This window comes from Protopterus annectens, chromosome 2.part0, assembly GCF_019279795.1.
Source record: "Protopterus annectens isolate FY-2018-M chromosome 2.part0, PAN1.0, whole genome shotgun sequence".
NCBI lineage: Eukaryota > Metazoa > Chordata > Ceratodontiformes > Protopteridae > Protopterus > Protopterus annectens.
The window spans coordinates 752,589,199-752,610,265 of NC_056728.1; the positions used below are offsets into that span (position 1 = coordinate 752,589,199).

Here is a 21,067-nt window from a genome sequence, read left to right on the forward strand (position 1 = left end):
AAATGATGAGGGACTACATTTGTGTACAGCTGTTGTCCATGTGGGATGTTATGCACTGTGTTTTTCCAGGTTTTGCATTGATATTAGATGGGGGTGATCACATTTTCTACAAAAGGAAACCTTCTGCAAAAACAGCTGTATGTGAGACATCCCATATCAACAATTTGTTTCTAAGCCACAGAAGCAAAAATATCACTTCTATGTACACCTTGGAGGATCACAGGCATGGTGGCAGAGGCAAAAATATCACTTCTATGTACACTTTGGAGGATCACAGGCATGGTGGCATGCATCCTGTTACTCACCATGACTGTAGAAGTACAACAGGCCCAGCACAGGATTTAATTGCCACTGTTCAGCAAATCACCTGAAGTAGTTTATGCTGTTCCTGTGAAATACAGTGTTTCCAACCCCACAATACACTCGACCAGTATAGTACTCTAGGGGATATATGTGTGTGCAGCTCACAGGTAGGTATGGCCCTACAACAAGAGATCCTAAAAGATGTCAGTACAATCATTTATTACTATCCACATAAGTCCCCCTATGTGGGTATCTGTGGAGGCCACCTAACTCCCCACAGTAAATGATGTAACTCAGGACAGACGTGTAATGTAGTGGTACAAATGTAGGCAGGGAATGGTCAAAAGTGCTATAAAGACCATAGGACAAATCTCCTGTACACTGATTCTTTCAGCAGGTGAGAAAAGTCTGTTGCTATATATAGTGGATCCAAGATAAATTAATCAGTGTTACATTAGCCTCTGTGCCCCCACCCTTCAACTACTACTGCAGACACTTACCCAACCTCTGTAATCCCATGGGTGATTGTAAAAGGTATATAGTCACACCACTGAAACAATAATGCCAAGCAGAGATGTGAGAAACAAGGCCTCCCCATGCACATCTCTGAACTGTGTTGTTTTTCCCCACCCAAAATCTCACCGAACAGTACCAGAGTCACAGCTACTGTGTCACTACTATCAGGAAACAGACATGTAAGACTTATGGTACTATCAAGGTATGCAACAACCATGAAAGATACCCTGCCATACAAGACACCACAGCATATACTGCAACAGACGTGGCATTCATTTCCAGCAAAAAGAACACCTTTCAACATTTGCATATCGGAACTGACTGGGACACACAAAATCCACGGCCTATTTTTATGGCTCTATTACCTGCATAGTATACAAGCAAAAATAAAAAACTTGCCACATCATCTCCACTTCTCTTGCAATGATAATAGACCCTAACCGTGCCAACATTCCCCCACACGCTATGCACCAGTGTGGCAATTACACCCATTAGCTTACCCCACTCCAGCCATTTCAAACTGTCATTTAGTGCCAGAAACAGTACACGAGTAAACAATCAGCAATACTGCAAAAGTATAAAAAAAATACTAGTTCCCATTCCCTTACCTCTCTTTAGGCTTATCGTGCTTGTAGTAATTACCACATGCCTCCTTAAAAGCAACTCTAGGCTTTGCTGTTCAGCCATATTCCTTAGGGTAATTAGGCTAGCAATGGCTGTGCCTGCTTTCATCTTGTAGTTTCAAGGCTCTTAATAGTCATTTTGCTAATAAGCACATTTCACTCAAATGTTCATGAATCTCATGATCATCTCATCATGCAATTCACCTGTGGTTTGCTCGAAGGTGCAACCCTCAGTGTTTCCATGCTATTGTACACACCCTAACACTCTCATAACCACACCATTCATCTGAAGAATTCTCTGTTAATGTATAAGTGAAATGAAAGTGCCTAGAAATAAACCTTTTTGAGTGTTTTTTTTCCACCTTTTGTTTATTTTGTTTCTTTCCAGCTTCCATTGTGCCTTATTGTGTTATAAATGATAATTATCCTTAAGGTGTATTGTGCCTCTTTGTATCTCTGAGGTAGCCTTTGGGCGTACATGGAAGGCAGGTTTCTGAATCCTAGGGTGCGTTGGCTATTTTAACAAATATGCAAGAGTATCCAAGATATGTGTAATGGCTCCCTGTCTCAACTTCAAGGGCACCAACAGCAATCTTGAATATAAAAATTAAACTGTGACTCTAAGTCCAAAGCTATAATTCTGAAACTTACTGCTGACAAAATAAAATCACTCTACACCCCAAAGTGGGAGACTGTGCCCCCACACCTCTGCTTATAACATTAACTCTGAGGTTACTGGATCTCAGAGTAAGGGGAATGCAAAAAATACTGTGTACACACATACATACATAAACATGTATATATATATATATATATATATATATATATATATATATATATATATGTTTACTATTTATTCGAACGGAAAAACATTTTCCATTCAAATAAACGAATAGTAATACCGAAAGTAAAAAAAACTAACATTTACAATGTCGAACCAAATGCGCAACACATTTGACTTGACATTGTTGTCGAAACCACCACGTGATAGCTAGCCGTATAGGAGCTGATGTAAATCAAACTCCTATACGACAAATCGCATTTTTGCAGGGGGGGGGCCCACACCCCCCTACTTATATATTCTAACTCCGAGAATGCACTACAGTGGGGATGTGGATGAATTTCCACTCCCCACTGTACCACAATCTCCATGCAGATAGTTGACTTACACTTATGCGAATGCAGTAGTGCATTCGCATAAGTGGAGTCGACTATCTGGTGCATTTTCGGCACATTGCAGCTGACAGAATGTCGTTTGCACAAACAATAGTAAACCATATATATATATATATATATATATATATATATATATACACACACACACACACACACACACACACACACACACACACACACACACATATATATAAACACACACACACACACAAGCACACACATATGTATATTTGTGCAAAGGAAAATATGCTGAGATACAACAAACCTCAAGTGTAGCTCATATCCCCTTAATTTGCACTTGCAATGCTACAAGCTCAGGTACTGCTGTTGCACTCTTTGCAATTTCAACACGTACCTATGTAAATCAAGTATAGTTTAGGTACAATAACTGCCAAGGAAAGAATGAGTTATTTTCTATATTGTAAGCTGCTCCTCACTAGAAAGTCACTCTTTTGTAAGTACTGTCCCCTAAAGAATCCTAGTGGTTACAGTTTCTGCCCCAGCTGATTCCCCCTATTATAACAATCCCTTCTTCTGGTCAGTTAGATAGTTTTCTGTCTACCTCTCCCCCAATTTCTGGGCCAAACAGAACTGTGAACCATTTATGACCCAAGTTATTAGCTCCAATAAACTCATAAGCATCCTACAAATATTTCAGTGACATGGTCAATTTTCCCTTTCTCCTCTCCTTCCCTCCAACTGTTTACCACTTCACATAAGTTTTTGGCATATGAAGAAAGTACAAGCTGCATTTCTCCATTCCCTTTACCTCCATTGCTCTCACACCTTCTGTAATCTCTACTACTCTGTATTACGTATATCACATCTAGTCTGTTGCCTACGGCTTATTGCTTTACCATTGCCCCTCCAGCAATCTAACCTCTGCACCTCCCTCAGGAGTTCAAATTCCTACTTTTTCTTCTAAATAATCACTATATTAATGCAGTCAATGTTACTGTCACTTTTGTCACTAGAACTGCCTCTTCCACAATGACTTGTAGCCTTGCCTTAGTTCAGGTCATACAAATGTTCTGACTGCTAGCTTGCAGGATCAGTTTTGCAAGAGTTGCTTCACTAAGCTAAAGTGTACATCCTCCCAGTTTTATCATTTCAGATTGATTATTTATGTACAAATTATCAGTTTTCCATTATTTACTTATTTATTTATTGACATTTGTTGACCGGGAAAGTCCACTGGACTTGGGACCCATTTTCAGTGGAGGCCCAGGGAGAAAAGTTCCAAGTTACATGAAAATCATTACATGAATTTGTAAGGAAACACTTACTTATAAAGCAAATGAAATAATAGAGAAAAATATATAAACAGCACATATGTTGTAAAAAGGCACAATACAGTAACAAAAATATTTAACAATACAGCTCAAATTAAACAGAAATATTTAACAATGCAGCTCAATTTTTTTGGGGGGGAGTAGGAAAAGGGAAAGGTAAGTGTAGTGGGAAGGTAGAATTAGAGAGTTAAACTTAAAGGTAGGATAAGTTAAACTTAAAGGTAGGATAGATATAGTTAGATACAGTTGGAATATTATAGCTAGGTGGTGGGAATATGTAGATTATAGGTGGTATGTATTTAATAGTAGTATTAAAAGTAGAAAGTGACAGAAGAGAAAACGTGTTAAGATAGTTGTATAGATGTGTGGAGTAGGATAATAAAGATTAGGGATAACTCATATGACGTATACAATTATGTGTGATTTCATGCTACCTTAAAGGCTTTATGTCTTGTATAATTTTCTGATCATGATTAACTGCTGCAAAACTACTGACTTGTTTGTAATTCATGTCTTCCACTAACCTAGGTCATTACTGACAAATGTCTTCAAGACAACCCACTTGCACTATTACCAAACACATATATTCTCCTGTATTTATATGTTGCATTGTATAATCCAGCTTCAGTCATTGACAGTTTATACACAAAAAATATTTATTTAAAAGGATCAGGGTGACAGTTAAACTACAGTTCAGTTACACAAAGGCAGACATCCCATCAGGCACTGCAAGCACTTTTGCATGTTCTTTCATCACACATCACAGTCATCTCCATAGTCATTTTATAGGCTTTTCTGCTCAGAAAAATGAGTAAAACCTTTGAATTGTTCAATGCTTTTTCATGTAGGTAGGCATCTCTGACAATGATCAGACTTATAATTGTAGATGTACAAGACAACATTTTCCCAAGCTAAGTCATAAGGAGGGGTCTTTTGATCACCATTTTTTCAGCGTTATATCTCTGAAACTCACCAGTGCATTTTCACTAAATTCACATTGTCATACAAATTTGGTATCAGGTGCAGAAGTTACTACAGTTCACAATATAATCCACTACACCAAACTTGTGTTCAAATCTTAATTCTAGCTATGCAGATGCACAGTTGTAAGATGGATATGTATAAAAAATGGTTATACTATGACTGGTCATTAATATTCAAAAACGTGCATCCTGGTTGGTTAGCCCAGCCAGCATGCCTGTTGCAAAACTGAGCATATACCAATAGAAAAAAGTCTAGTTGCCCCGACTTTCTTCTAATAATATATGCTATGGCTTTCCAGTTTTCTTAAGCTAAGAGGTCGAGAAGTACGAACTTTGAAACCCAGAGAGTTTATCGGTATGAGAGAGACAAGGCAGAAATACAATGAAAATCAGTTATGTTATGCAAAACTAAAGAAACATATCTGATTTTCCTTGCATTTCTATCCTGTCTCACTCGTATCTCTGATCTGACCAGATTTCAAACTTTATATAAAAAAAAAAAAGAAGCTATGGAGATCTTCCTTTCTCCATTGCTTCCTTTCCAAAGTACAGATGTATTGCATAATTGTGGGAACATAAGTCCCATATGCATGCACAGTACATCAAAAAAGCAGCAGGATATTGAAAGAAAACAGAAGAACACCACTGAGCCATTATACAAACACATTATTTAAGAAATGTAAGTAATTTTTTCTTAAATAATGTCTTTGTATAATAGCAATAACCCATGGCTGGGTGTGGGTAAATTCAGCATTACCAACGCACAGCCATGGGTTATTGTTATATTATACAATGCAAACTCGGCAAAGCTAATAAATGTGCATGCTGATTGGCTAATCCAACCAGGGTGCACATTGTAAATCAAAAGGAACTAACGAAAAAGTCTGACCGCTAACTTATCATGCAGCGGCAAAAGCAAAACGTTAAACTGACAAAACAACACAGTAAAGCATACCACAACAAGCACTAAAACTATAATAAAGTATGCGGTATTGCAGCTGAATCACCCAAAACCCATTATTGTTATTAATACACTACTCAGTCCCTCAGCTCAAACAGCAATTAACTTCATAAAAGCAGATCCACCCTCACACGCGACTTGTAACTATTTCTTTAAAGTATACACTTTACATACCACTACAGAAGTCCCTATGTACATGGAGAAAAAGCAGCAAAACTGTAATCAAGTCTCCAATATCGTACCTCAAGCAACCAGCACCGAGTCTTGCTTCCAGATTCAGTCCTCCAGCCCTCAGCTCATAAACACCAATCTACTTGGTAAAGCCAGAGCCACACTCCGTCAACATCTTCTTTCAAAAGTTTAAGCATAACATATGATGTACTAAACTACATTTAACAATTATAAAAATGCCACAAAAGAAAAAAAAAACACAAAAATGCAAGCACTGCACTTTTCAATACTGCCCCCTAAACCTTTAATAAAATATACAATAAACATAAACTAAATATGTGGACTATTTTATCTCAAAGTGCAAATATGCAAACTAAAGCAAACAAAAACCTAAATAACAGGAACACAAACATAACACAACACAAAACAAGCACCATTGTATAATACCAATAACCCATGGCTGGGTGTGGGCAATGCTGAATTTACCCACCGTTAGCTTTGTTTGGTCACTCGGGCTTCGCCCTCGTGACCTTACCATGCCATCCATGGATAAATCCAGCACTACCCACACTCAGCCGTGGGTTATTGCTATAGTATAATACTCCCCAGTGAAGTTTGCACAGGTTTGGGCATTCCTATGTTGATTGACAGGTGTCCATTGACTTTGTTGGAGTATAACACTACAAAATATACACATACACGCACTGTGCATACACTGTGTTAAAAGGCAACAGCTACAACAACAACATTACATAGGTATTCGATACAGCAACTCCTTTACAGCATACTACAACATGAAACTGTCATTGAAATAATCAGGGACAATGAGGACACCTGAAAAATTATGTTTTTTACCCAAGTAGGTGCGCTTAGCTGGGCTGTGGGTGGGGTTTGCTATTGCACATCTTGTGGGGTACTAACCTACGCTATAACCTAAAAAGCAACCAAAGGTCTAAGCTGCACACAACAGTTTTAAGAAAAAATGTAGTACTTTTTCCTTAAATACTATTGTACCAGATCTTAGTAGTATGACTAATATCCCACACCCGTGTATACGTTTTCAGTAGTACCACACACGTGCTTGCAACAGGTGATGGTAATTTTCCAATGTGATGAAGTATTTTTTATTATCTGTCACACTCAGATGCTGTCAGCTGGTGCAATACAACATGTTTATAGATTATAAAGTAAAAGAAATAGCCATGATGGTCAACTTTGCACTTTTTACTCTAAACAGTCATTCCATTAAATTAGTCCCACAGCATGGGTGGAAACAGAACCAATGATGGAGTGACTGCTTCCTTTTGTCAGACACTCCCAAGAACATTGTGTCCACAAACAAGCAAAGTACCTACAATGAAAGTGCCACTTAACAGTGCAGCAAATTTAACCAGGTTGAAATGAAAGCTGAACGATAAAACATCACAAACATACTATATGCACCTTCTCCTCGCCATTGACTGTTGTTCCCACAGTAAAGCACTGTGCAGTAAACTTAAGCTTTAACAAGACTCATATAACAGTTCAACAAAGGCACTCTGATGCAATAATCACAGACTACACAAACATATGCTGAAACTGCTTGCCAGAAAATCTGCTAAACTGGAAATCTTGACACCTGTTAACCATTTCTGATAGAGCAAAAGGTAAAAACACTATGCACATGGACAGAAATATTAAAATAACCCACCATAGAAAGTTCTATTTACAAAATGTAACATTGACCCATATGTAAACCGTTTTTCATTATTATTATTATTATTATTATTATTATTATTATTATTATTACTATTATATCCTGCTGTACCTTTTAATAAAACATAGTACTCAGAAGCTAGAGCTATGACATGAATTTAGATGAAAAGCACTGAAAATCATTCAGGATCATGAGCCTACATTTGTGCAGTTCAGCATCAAACCCAGCCTTACTATATTACAATGTATGCTTATCAAACAGCAGTGTAAGAGCCAAGTAAATACGGAATAACCAGAAATTGTAGCATCCGGTCTGCTGTAAGTGACAATCTCAGCTGTGTGGCAGATATATCTCTCTCTTCATTCTGAGTCTCAAAAAGTTTATGTTCCACACAGTGCCAGATTGAAAGGGTCTGTAAAACATTCAATGTTAAGGATTTTAACTGATATCTTTGGTAAAAAAAATTAATCATATTAGTTCATCAAAAGAACTTTCTATAAGTATAAAGTAATACATTTTAATTATTCTGTCAGCTTCCTAGTTGAAGGTGTTAGTAAGCTGTTAGTAAGTATTCCACATTCTGCCCATTTGCTCCATATTATGAGAGATACTGTTTCAAATTTTGGAGCTGGAATATTGACAGCTACACTGGCAAAAGCTGCAACCCCATAGCTCATGAGAAGCCATTAGTGAGTCACAGAGAAGAGAAACAAAAAAATTAAAAACAAATTGTAGATTTGGAAAGACATTACAAAAGCAGCAGAATCTAGCACTGCCCTGGTAATATAGTGCACAGTGAGTCTAAGGGAAGGTTTTCCTTATCTTTGATAAAGGTTATCTGCACAAATACTTTCATAAATGCCTCATTTCTTATAAATCTTCCTGGATACTATTCTAGCAGGCAGTACGAAGCAGTTTGCTTTTAGATAAAAAAATCAGCAGATCACACCCTTGCCTTCCGTGGCATTGACCTCCTTGATCTCCTTATGGGGAGGAATTGCAAGCAAGAATCCATACGATTACTCCATATGTGCTGTAGATCCATCATGTTCAGCTTAAGGCACTTGTATCTGGCAGTTAGTGCAGAGAAATAAGGCTATGCACTGTTAATGAGCTGCTTCCATTTGTACAAGGTTTGATTCCCTCAGCCTCCATTTGCTTAAGTATGTGACTCCTGAGTAAGTCTTTTAGCCAGGCATATACTAAAGTATACTCTGATGCCCTGTACCAACACTTATACAAATGTGTAGACTCAAACGTGCCAGATAGGACCAAAGTAAGGGAGTCTCAAGAAAAAAACAAGCCACCCTGGTAGACATCTCACATAAATAAACTATACAACAAGCGTAAGAAGCTGTTGTTTAAGAATACCAAAGGGAGGTCCTGGCACTGGAAAAGTACCCTCCTAAGCCTAAATAAACAAATAAAACAACTTATACAATCCTCTAAGGGCAACTTTGAGAAAAAAATTAGCAAACACAGCTAAGGATAACCATAAGACTTTCTTCAGCTACATCCGTTGCCTAAAAGGTAGGACCCAGACATGTGCTGAACTAGTGACAAATGATACCACATACACTTATCCTGCAGAAATTATTACCCTACTAGCCATCAGGTTTGGCAAAAATTTCTCCCCTTTATCCCTCCAAACATATCACAAACCATACCTTCAATAGCTCCTGCACCTTATATGGCTAAAGAACGGGTCATCAAAGCTTTATCTAAGGCAAAAAAACACAGCCTCAATGGGTCCTGATGGCATCTGAGGCTGCATTCTAAACAAACTAAAACAGGAAGTAACAACCCCCTTAGACACCCTATTTAACTATAGCCTGAATACAGCATATGTCCCAGCTGAATGGAAAATCATGACTGTTATCCCCCTCCACACGTGTGGCTTAGCAAAAGATCCAAGGAATTATAGACCCATAAGCCTGACTAGCCTTATCTGCAAGGCCATAGAACGTATCATCATGGACCTCATAAATAAAGATATAGGTGACCTCCAAACCCTTGATCCAACCTGGTTCAGCTCTGTAAAGGGTCAAACATGCCTGTTAAACCTGGCAGACCACTTTGAAAATGTGGCCAGGGCCATAGATGAGGAAAAATCTGTGTACACAGCATATCTGGACTTGGTGAAGGCCTTTCACACAATCTCCCATTCAGACATTATTGACAAACTCACCCACCCAAATGTCAATCCCTTTGTTGTTAGGTGGGTCGCAAATTGGTTCATTAACCATACACAAGCTATCAAAGTGGGTGACTCCACCTCTACCAGCAGACCTGTCACCAGTGGGGTTCCACAAGGGTCAGTACTGGGCCCCCTTTTGTTTGGTCTTTACTTCTTAGAAGTTCAGGCCAAAAAAACGGAGCTGTGGCTGACTACGTTTGCTGACGACTGCAAACTTGGCACAATCATTGACTCCCCAAATTATGTCAGTGTACTCCAAGATGGGCTTACACAGACCAACAATTGGTGCCAAAGCCATGGAATGAAACTAAATGCAAAAAAAATGCACCATCATCCCCTTCAGTAAAAGCAATGTCCCTTCTATCAAATAAACAACAATACCTTAAGTACGAATGTTGTAGTAAGGGATTTGGGCACACAAGTAGACTGTGACCTAAACTTTGACCACCATGTGTCCACTGTAGTAAGAAAGGCATTCTACACTGCACATTTGATTAGCAAAGGCACAGCCTCAAGAGCAAAACAGGTTATAATCTCCCTATACTCATCCCTTATTAGGCCCATAACTGAGTGTAACTCCCCCTTTGGTATGTACCATATCAGGCACCAGCGACAACTGGAGAGACCCCAGAGATTTTTAACTAAGAAGATCCAGGGTCTTCAGCACATGCCTTACACAGACAGACTGAAGTCTTTGTCACTGTGCTTAGCAGTATATAGGCTGCTTAGGGGAGACTTGTGCCTGGCTTACAGAGCAATCTCTGACTCCAACCTGATGAAGTTGCTGCAAATCCGTAAGTCAAATGGGACTAGAATTACCCACTCCAGCAACCTAAATCTGGCCTGTGATTTAAATAGGACATGCTGGAGAAATAAATTCATGTCACAGAGGTTGCCACTTCTCTGGAACAGGCTACCAATTCATGTTAAGCAGAGCACCTCTATGACTCTGTTCAACAGGAGCCTGGCTGAATAGATGGGAAACAGCAAATTCTTGCCGGGAATAGATCCCACATCCATCTTGGACATAGGCAGTCATTACTAATAATAATCTTAGGCATTGACTAGACTTTTTTTTTTAAATATAATGGGTGTATTAGGCTAGGCTTAAAACGACCCTCAGGTCAATAGCCGAGTAGCCTCCTATGAGCCTATGACATTGCTCTTGTGCTAAATTCCAAAAGGTCCATGTGGGTCAGTGCTCTACTCCATTTAACAGATGCAAATAAATAAATAAATAAATACGGTCTTGTGCAAATCTTGCCAGATATATCCAAGCATGCTATGTGATAAGTTTTTTTTTTACCTGAACAAAATGACAGACTCAGATATTTCATTTACCCCAGCATTATAATGTGTACTGTTTTTGGTGAGGAGAGGACATTTTGGATACTACTCATTATGAAATAATTATTTTAGTGTCATAACTGCCATACTGGAGGACAAATACACTAACTCACTCAGATAATCACAATTTAGGACTTGGGCCTGCTAAAAAAGAATCACAGGTGGTTTGCAGTGCCAAGATTCATGCTAAGCACCAGAATAATAGCCCCAGAATTAACTAGTAGATCTAGTCAATCAGCACTATATTTGTATATCTGATGGTTCCTTCATCCATGGGGGACTGTGTCTGAAACTCTCCACATTAGGTACACATTATCATGAAAAAAGTTAGTGACAGGCAGAAATTATGCAGGGTTCTGACCTGTGTTAAAACAAAATGTTGTGTCAACCTTTAGCAATCTTTACTTTGGTTATTCCAGTAACTTTATCAACTGTCTTGAACATTGCAAAAAGCAATAGCACTTACTGAGCAAAAGGTGCTTTAATAAAAATGTGGGAGAATAACTACATGGGCATTGCCATTCATTACAGATATAATTTAAGATTCTTTTATATTTTGGAGACAATGAAGATGACTGACCTTTGCACAACCTTGGTCCTCAATATAACCCCATCACTAAGCTTTGCCTTCCTGGGTCAGGGTAATACTTACAAGTACATCATTACTGTCCATAACAGTAGACTTAGAAATAGAGATTATGATTCAACCTAGGACTATGGCTAGGGTTAGGATTAAAGGTATGGTTGCAGATTAAAGTCAGTATATGATTTAAGATAAGGTTTATAGCCACTGTTAAATTTAGGGTGAACCACTTCTTATGCTATTGTTAAGGTGCTGTCTAAAGAATGTGTCTGACGTGCATTTATGGAATGCCTCTAAACATTTCACATATTGTTTTCAGGAAAAAAAGTTTATTTTAACAAACATTGCCCATGACTAATACACAGTGCACTGAAGTAACTCATCACATTGTCTAATGCATGTTTCATACCATTGTGAATGAACTTTAAGTGTAATGTTCAGTGAAAAACTAAGAATTTTTAACAGAAGTCAACAACAGATCATGTTGACTAACATAATAAAGACCTAGCACACCAAATGCAATGTATAGCCTGAAATATGTTTAAAGTGATAATCTGTAGCACATCTGAACCAAAGCACACAAATACTCATGAAGATATAAGCATGTGTGAGCTTTCCCATATTTATTTATTTTATTTATTTTATTTTACATTTGTTGACCGGGCTAGTCTAGCTGGAGACATGTCCATTTTCAGTAGAGGCCCGGGGAGAAAAGCTCCAAGAATAATACAGATTTTCTTTACAAAGTTAAAAACAGGAGTTATACAGATAATAGAGATAGCAATATTATAAAAAAAAGGGTTTTTTTTCTCTTCAAATAGTACAAATTGGTGTTACCATGGTCATTTTGTAAGGTACAGAGTAGAATTAACATAGTCATTTTGTAAGAGACTAAGGTATGATATAGATATATACTTGTAAGATATATGCAATAATGTAGTTTATTGATACATAAAAGGTAGCTAGTAAGGGATGAGGTGGGATAAGTGAATATGAGAAGATTTAGTCAGGGTTAATACAGGTACATAGCCAGTGATTATTAAGGTAGAGTTTCAAATTCCTTTTGAAAAGTGAGAGAGAAGTTTGAGATGTGATTTCAGAGGGAAGTTTATTCCAAAGTTTTCCTACAGAGTTAGAGAACAAAGACTCACCTGCTGTGTTGTTGGGTTTAGTAGTATTGATCAGTAGCTTGTTAGAGGAGCATAGAGATGTGAGACATATCTGACACATAATTCTAAAACCAGACATTTGTGTTGCTTTTCAGCTTTCAAAACACACTGCGGGGACATGGTCTTTCGTGCTTTCAAACTGTACAATCCAAGCCAATTCCATATCTGTGTATTACGCCGCTTTACAAAGAAAGTAGTGCCTTTGTGCTGCAGTGTGAAGGCAAAATTAAAATACTACAACTTATAAATTGTGTCACATCAGAAACACTAGAGGACACCGCTGGCATAATGGACATGTAATGTGCTTGCTGTTATCAATTCCAGTTCACATAGGTTTAAATCAGTGGCAAACTTCAGTGTCATTGTATAAAAGTACACTGGGAGTCTGTGAGAGTTCTGAAAATATTTGCAACAGGATAGCAATATTCTTAAACCACTATGCCACAACAATATGAAATGTTTCATTTGCTATCCATTAATGTTCCACAGTTATTTCTCTTACTTCAATAACATCAAGATTATTGCAGAACTTCTGGGCCCTTCTACACTGGTCATGAAAGAAGTAGGACGAAATATATATAGCAGTTGACCATGGTCATTGCAACCTACATAGCTGGGCAGCTAAAAAATCAGGAAAATCACTTCTAATTCATAACCGTTAAAGGATTACATTAAATTGTGTCACAAAAAGATGCTAGCACATCTCACGTGTATCTCATTTTGAGAATTGTTCCTCGTTTTAAGTATTAAAAAGTCCACCTTCCACATTGAAAGGGTCTGCCACACATTCATTGTTTTAAAAAAATTAATATCCATGATAAATAATACCAACTTAAGTCATCAAAAGAACTTTTCATAAGTATAAAGTAACACATTTTAACCCTCCTGTGAGCCTCCTAGTTGAAGCTGTTATCAAACTGTTAGCAAGTGTTTCTACATTATACCCATTTGTTCCTCATTACACAGTATGAATGATAAGTCCAGATAAAATCACTTCAGCCAGCCGATCTAGGAGGCTGTCTCTCTGATACCCTCCTTGTGGGAGGAATAAACACACCTTGTTGAAGAGCACTGGCCGGTCTACCCACTTAACGGAATAATCAACTGGCAACTTCAACAAAGTGTCTATTCCTCCCACAGGGAGGGTATCAGAGAGACAGTCTCCTAGATCTGCTAGCTGAAGTGATTTTATCTGGACTTATCCTTCATACCCTGTTTCTTGTTAGTCCTGTCACCCTCTGGGTCATATGTGGGATACCAGACTTCACTGGAGCCCTCTGGATTACCTCTGCTTTCCATTTGTTCCTCCTTATGAGAGATTGTGTTCCCCACTTTGAAGGTGGAATGTTCAGAGCTATGACTACAACTGCTAAGTTTTGATACCTTTTTCATTTTTTTTTTTTTTTTTTGTTTTGTTAGTAATTAGTGCTGATATACTTTTTTGTTTGTTTAATAAATGTTGATTTAAAAAAGAAAGGTGCAGCAACTCCATCAAACAAAGCATTCGTTTCACATGACTATATCTGGATCTCAGCCTCAATGTGATTTTTCTTGTAATTTAATAGTATAAGTGACTTGTAACATCCTATGGCAAAAGTCTGTATTTCTTTACATAAATAATAGTGACCCAGCGGGGTATGATATCACATATTGGTTCTACCCAGGAGACTCCCAACCCAAAGCCCAGTAAATTCAGCGCACAATTTTGAAAGGGATGTAAAGCCCTTATAAAATCACCTAGCTGCACACAATCTTTGATCAGCAGCCCCCAACCGCCGAAATCAAATGATAATTCGTGAGTTAAGTCAGCAGACTAGAAGTTTACAAGCGTCCGACAGTTATTCACAGCAATACAGAAATACAGTGAAATGACTTATCAATAAAACGAGATACAAAGACCGGTGTTCCGTTTTCAAAACCGGAATTTCAGTGACTTGTGTACACACGCACCAAAAACATCAGTTTGTGTTTTACGTCGATTTGTCAAAGTGGCGAATATTTGAATGATATCTATGGTAGTATGGTGCACTAAGATTGACAGAAGTTACATATATTGAATTCCTGTTTGTCAGGCAACAAAAGTAAAGTTTCTTCAGTATCCATCTTCTAGCTCACGTATTTATTATCTGGTTCAAACACTATAAACCCATTGCTCGCACACAAGTACTGGATTTTATCACCAGAATGTGCTTGTCCTTCACTTATGAATAAACAACTTTGTTGTTTAAAAAATTTTGAAGCAGCGCCTGCCTCAACACCCCTTTACATAATACCGTTAATTGTAGAGCGCTGAGGAAATCGGCACGGGGACAGTTACTTACCCGCCAGGATTAGCACCAACAGCAATTTAAGGAGGAGGGTGGCTCCATCCAGTCTATTCCTATTGCTCACGATCATTTGGTTGTGTTTCCTTTCATCAAGCTACTGGATGTTGGGCGAGAATTAGGGTCTCCTTTTATCCTCATTTCAATACCTTTCCTGTCTGAGCTATTTCCAGGAGCAGTGATGACTTTTTCTGAGGCTCGCAGGTTTGACGACCGGAATCGCACAACTTCAAACACTGCAGTTCCGCTAGGCATTTGCAGCAGATCTTTATTATTATTATTATTATTATTATTATTATTATTATTATTATTAATACAATTGTGTATACAAAATTTTCGTGGTCACGCTTATAAGTCTAATTTGGCTCGATTTGTGGTTTCGTTTCTTCAAGTAAACTTTCCCAAGAAGCCCTTACCCGTGAATTAACCACACCGCAGCTTAACCGTCTCTGGGATCACTAGTTTGTAATAGCAGCTGGCGCTCCTGATAAGAAAAAATTCTACTAAATTTAGACTGTTCGTTACTATGTTTTCCTTTTGAAAGTTTGAATACAGCACCCTACAATGAGTTCGTGCTTGTTTTCAATATATATTTCACAATTGCCAAACTTTTTTATTTTTATGAAATACTACGTCTTTAGAATTAGTATAATAAACGTGTGTGTGTGTGTGTGTGTGTGTGTGTGTGTGTGATAGTTGAAAGAGTGAGAGGAAACCCCTTTCTAAACACTGGAAAAATACAGTTATTGGAGCTTTCATTTTAGCTTTGGATTTTGTATTTTATCTTCTTTTAAAAAGTGATATCACTATTTTTGAAAACTGCCTTCTACTCCAGCGTGTCCCTACTAGTTGTCCAAATACACCCAAAGAACGTGTGTCGTCACTAAAATGTGTGATAAAATATAAAAGTAGATTAAAATCTGCCTACCTCTAAGCCTTTCTTTTTTGACCAGATTGTGGGAAGGAGGGGAAACTTTATACATGTTAATAAAGTATTACACATTATTTTTCTAAACTAGCAGGAAGCAGGGCAGAAAACTATTGTCTCCCAGGAGACCTATGAGGACTCAGTTGAGTAGCATGTAGTAGTGTGCAAAATACCTGTCAGTTGTCCAATTTAGAGAATTTTGCTTCATATATTTGATCTGTTCCACATAAAATTTGTGTGTGCGTGTGGTGGGGGGGGGGGGGCAAATCACTGAGGACTGAAGTCACGAAATAATGACCTGCATTACACTCAACATCCTTCAGAAAATGCATGGTAACACGCACCAATTCTAGCAGCTTTCTAAGTTTATAACAGCAATATTTAAAATCTGTCCCTATTTTGGCCTTTGGCATGCTCCCCTATTCCCCCAAGGTGTAGTCAGGCATACACTTTGTACTCTAAAGAGTACAATTTTTTTCTGAACCTTTCAGAAACATTAGGGCTTTATCATATCATATGATGTCTATAACCATCTAGATTAATGCTTCTAAAAGCATATATAGCTTGATTACAGAGAGGATTGCAAATATAAAAACAATACCGCTAATAGTTTTTGACTGAGCAGCTGAAAATGTTACACACATTAAGTTTGGGGTGGGGTGGGGCAGCAGCTCAAGTGATATGACCACTTTTTAAATGCCAGATAGATGGGGAGGTGGTAGCAATAAGCATCTGTGAGTACAAAATGGAATTCACTGGCTACACCCCTCTGCCCCCAAATTAATTAATTTCTTGCTCTTAAAGGTTGAGTGCTATGGTGTGCAACAGTCAGAGCTAAGAATGTGTAAGGCAGACTTGGCCATCTGTGAAATTAAGTGTACCAATTTGTCCTCAGTGTGTATTACACTGTGACTGATGGTGAGGCAGTTATTGCCATCTTCCTGTATCGTCCTGTCCTATATCATAACAAATTGTGACAAAAGACCCAGGGAGTGACAGCTCCCACGACAGCTGAAAATATTTTATCTATCAATCGGTGGTATTTGTGATTTGTATCTGTTTTTGTGTACTTGTAGTCAGCAACTTACTCAGTAAGAATTACTTGCTTGTTAAAAAAAGAATGACCTGTATTTGTTTCAGTGTGCTATGTATCATTTATACTAACCTCCTCTGGTTAAGAAAAATACAGGCTTCATTACTAACATATTCCACTTTGTTATATGGACATACTTAAGACCAGATGGGAAATAAAAACCTAAAGTCGGTATTCAGAAACAGTTTATGCAGTACATAATTAGGTAATAGGACACTGATTTTCATTTTTTTCTGAGAAAAATACCATGTAATCCCATCTTTGGATTGTCTAAGAATTGAAAAAAAAACAGAATTTTCATGGAATTTGGCATTCTTGGGCTTAGAATTTATTTACTACAAGATATATTTCTGCTTATATTTATTATTTATAATACTGCCAGCTTACTTTACTGAGTGTTCTGTGCCTAGAATCTGTTTTAATCTTCAATATCTTGATGCAGAAGAAAAATGTAATGAAATCATCTTAATGATGGAAATTACATTTAAAAATCACAGGTATATTTCCCAGATTTCATTCCATGAAATGGAATTTCATTTTCTTTGAAAACTGAAAATCACTCTCCTAATGACAAGATGTCTGTCAGAGAGATGAGTTCTGAAACATCATGACTGTATCTCACACAGGGTTATGACCCCTCCCTGTTTAGATAAGACAGTTCCTATTTAAGTATTTGTGTCCTGCAAAAGGCATAAAAATAGGAAATATTCTGAGGTTTTAGGACAAACATTTTTCATAAATCACATTTAAAATTTGCATAAAACAATTATTTTGTATCTGAAACATCTAAATATATGAAACAATATAAACAAAGTTGTACAAGAATGAGCTTTTATGATGTCTTATTTTTTGAGCCAAACGGTTGTTCACAGGTTCATAGGTTATTGCTAGGCTATTGACCACTAGTGTCCTTACAAGCCAAGATGTGTACCACAAAAAATTTGGGTTTGAATGTCACGGGTGTCTATACAGGGAGGGCATGTTAGTAGGGAGCTAACTAAGATTTGTAGGGGGTGTTAAGAGTAATACTTTTCTTATTGACAGCTTCTCTCCATAAGGGGTACGGGGGCCAGATGTGGGGTAAATTTACGATTTTCCATCCAGTTGTCAAGATTTTATTTGAACAGGGTCAGCGATAAACCCTATTTTACATGGATGGGGAGCCTGTGCCACAGTGTGGGGATCATTTGGGGTACATATCTCTTTCTCCAGTGCATTTTGTTTATGTCACAAGTGAAGTTCAGATCCCTAGATCTAGTGTTTCAGATACTGTTTGTTTTGCACAAGTGCAACAGATTCATCAGGGTTGGGTCTGAGGAAGCCCTGTAAGCTTGAAATAAATCTCATCTCAGCAGCTTGTAGGAGAATGAATACAGAGATGGAACCTTTAGTCGATCAGTGTAGGACAGGGTATTCATGACCTGAATTCTCCTGGCATTCCAACTGTTTCAATTGTCTAGTTTGTCAAGTGTGACAAAGGGGGAATTGTTTTCAACAATAGGTCTAATAAGGGCTGATTAGAGTGCTACTACAACTTTCTTAGATCTAGATGCCATACCCTCACTTATAAATTGGGCAAGATAGAATGATTTTCTTACTATCTTAGCTACATGTTGGTCAAAGGCCACATTGCTGTCTATATGTATATGTTCCCACATCCCTTACTACTGGGTTGACTCTTAGGAGTGTTTTATCGATAAAGTAATTAACTTGGGTTGACAGTTTCCCAATGAGCATTACACTGCATTTTTGGTATTGAGTTTTAGGCCATGACTTTGGCGCCAGTTACTTGTCTGTGTTAAACCCTCTTGCAAGATGCTGGTGTCTTGGGGGGGGAACTATAATAGTTCCCAATGTACAGTCATCTGTGAACCTGGTGAGCCAGAGGCCTTGAGTGCTAGCCTTGACTTCCAAGAAGTAGATGCCAAACAGGAGTAGGCCCAGCATGGAGCCCTGGGGGTACTCTGCTGATGACCGGTCTCTTGGCGGAGGTGGTCTCACTGATCCTATCCTGACTTCTTGGTTCCTGCCCGTGAGCCAACTGGCAATGCAGCAAGTTATATAGGGATTTATGCCTAGCTCTGAGATTTTGTCAACAATGCCTGAGTGGAGTAATGTATTGAATGCCTTGGCTAGGTCAGAATACGGGGTCTAAGTTTCAAAACTTTGAATGTTCTAATATCGACCCCTATTCAGCGAATGCTGAAAATAACGAAGCTACAGAAAACCAAATTTTTTCCTAGAGAAAGAATTTGGTTGTCCATTTCTGTCGCTTTGCTATTTTCACTGCTGTGGTGGAAAGTTACTGGTCGGGTTCAGGTAAGTGTGTGATTGGGCACGGGTTAGGTGAGTTAGGGTTAGGGCATGGGTTAGGTATGTGTGCAATTGTGTGGACATAAGGGTTAGGGCAGGTTAGGTGAGTTAGGGTTAGGGCGCAGGTTAGGTATGTGTGCGATTGTGTGGACGTGAGGGTTAGGGCGGGTTAGGTGAGTTAGGGTTAGGGTGCAGGTCAGGTAAGTGTACAGTTGTGTGAATATTAGGGTGGGGTAGGTGAGTTAGGGTTAGGGCGCAGGTCAGGTGAGTGCACGATAGTGACAGACCTTAGGGTTAGGGTTTGGGATAAGGTAAGTGGATAGTTAGTGGTGTATGTACAGTTTACTGTAGGGTTAGATGTAAGATTTTAGGTGTATGTGTGTGGATTGCTGTGTTCTTGTGTTGTGTGTATGTGTTTTGGAACAGCGATTTTTTTCCCTAGGAAAAAATTTGCTGTTCTGCATGTTCGATGTTGTCAGCATTCACTGAATAGGGGTCGATATTAGCACATTCAAAGTTTTGAAGCTTCGATGTTCTAATATAGACCCCAAAATATGCAGCATGCAATGTTTTACCCTCATCCATTGCCTTGGTGACCCTCTCAAAGAAGTCTACCAGGTTAAATAAAAATTACTTTCCCTTAAAGCCAAATCAGGATGGGTCCAGTGTCTGTAGGTTGCCAATGTCCTTTTTTATCATTTCCATGATAATACATTCCATGGCTTTGCATTTAGGTTTGTTAGACTGGTGGGTTTATAGTTCCCTGGGTTGGTGATCCTCCTCTGTGGAGGAGAGTGATTGTTGCAGTCCTCCATTCACTTGAAATGTAGCAGTTGCAAGGTAAGTCAGCTCCAGTTGCAAGGTAAGTCAGCTCCTGGATGGCATGTATGGCAGAAGACCTGGCTTACTTGATACAGTCCTTGCCTCCTGCTCATTTATATCCATGAACATCTGTACTTCTTGAGATAGGTTATAGAATCAAACCTGGGCACTAAGTCAAGCCCACAGCTGGACAGAAAATATGCCTACCGCACATACCACACTAATATCCACTCCTGTATGCTTCTGGATTGGGAAACCTTGATGCTTTTGTGCAGTTAATGCAGATGTGTCCTCCTCAGAAAACCCAAATCCACATGCCACTTCTCTTATAATATCATTGTCATCACTTGGGATATCGGGTGCACCCCTATCTGTGTTTTCCCCGTTATGTGCAGTGTTCTCACACTGTCAGTGGCTTCCATCAACAAATAGGCACTATCATTAGACACTTGAGTACTGTCCATATCAGCACATGCATAAAGCAATCGTACACTGGAATGAACACCAGCATTTTCAGCCACAGTGCTACCTGTGAAAGAAAACCAAAATTAACTGCAACTAATTAGGCAC

The 21,067-nt window shown here is 38.4% G+C and overlaps 1 protein-coding gene across 2 annotated transcripts in view; it reads right to left on the reverse strand.

Annotated features, from left to right (window-relative positions):
• SUSD1 (sushi domain containing 1) overlaps window positions 1–15,772 on the reverse strand; it is a 1,084,671-nt gene extending 1,068,899 nt beyond the window's left edge. For both annotated transcript variants that reach the window (XM_044061072.1, XM_044061071.1), the window contains exon 1: window positions 15,339–15,772. In XM_044061072.1, the coding sequence (XP_043917007.1) occupies window positions 15,339–15,414 (76 nt within the window). In that variant the 5' untranslated portion in view covers window positions 15,415–15,772. The remainder of the gene's footprint in view (window positions 1–15,338) is intronic.
• Between the last annotated feature and the right edge of the window lie 5,295 nt (window positions 15,773–21,067).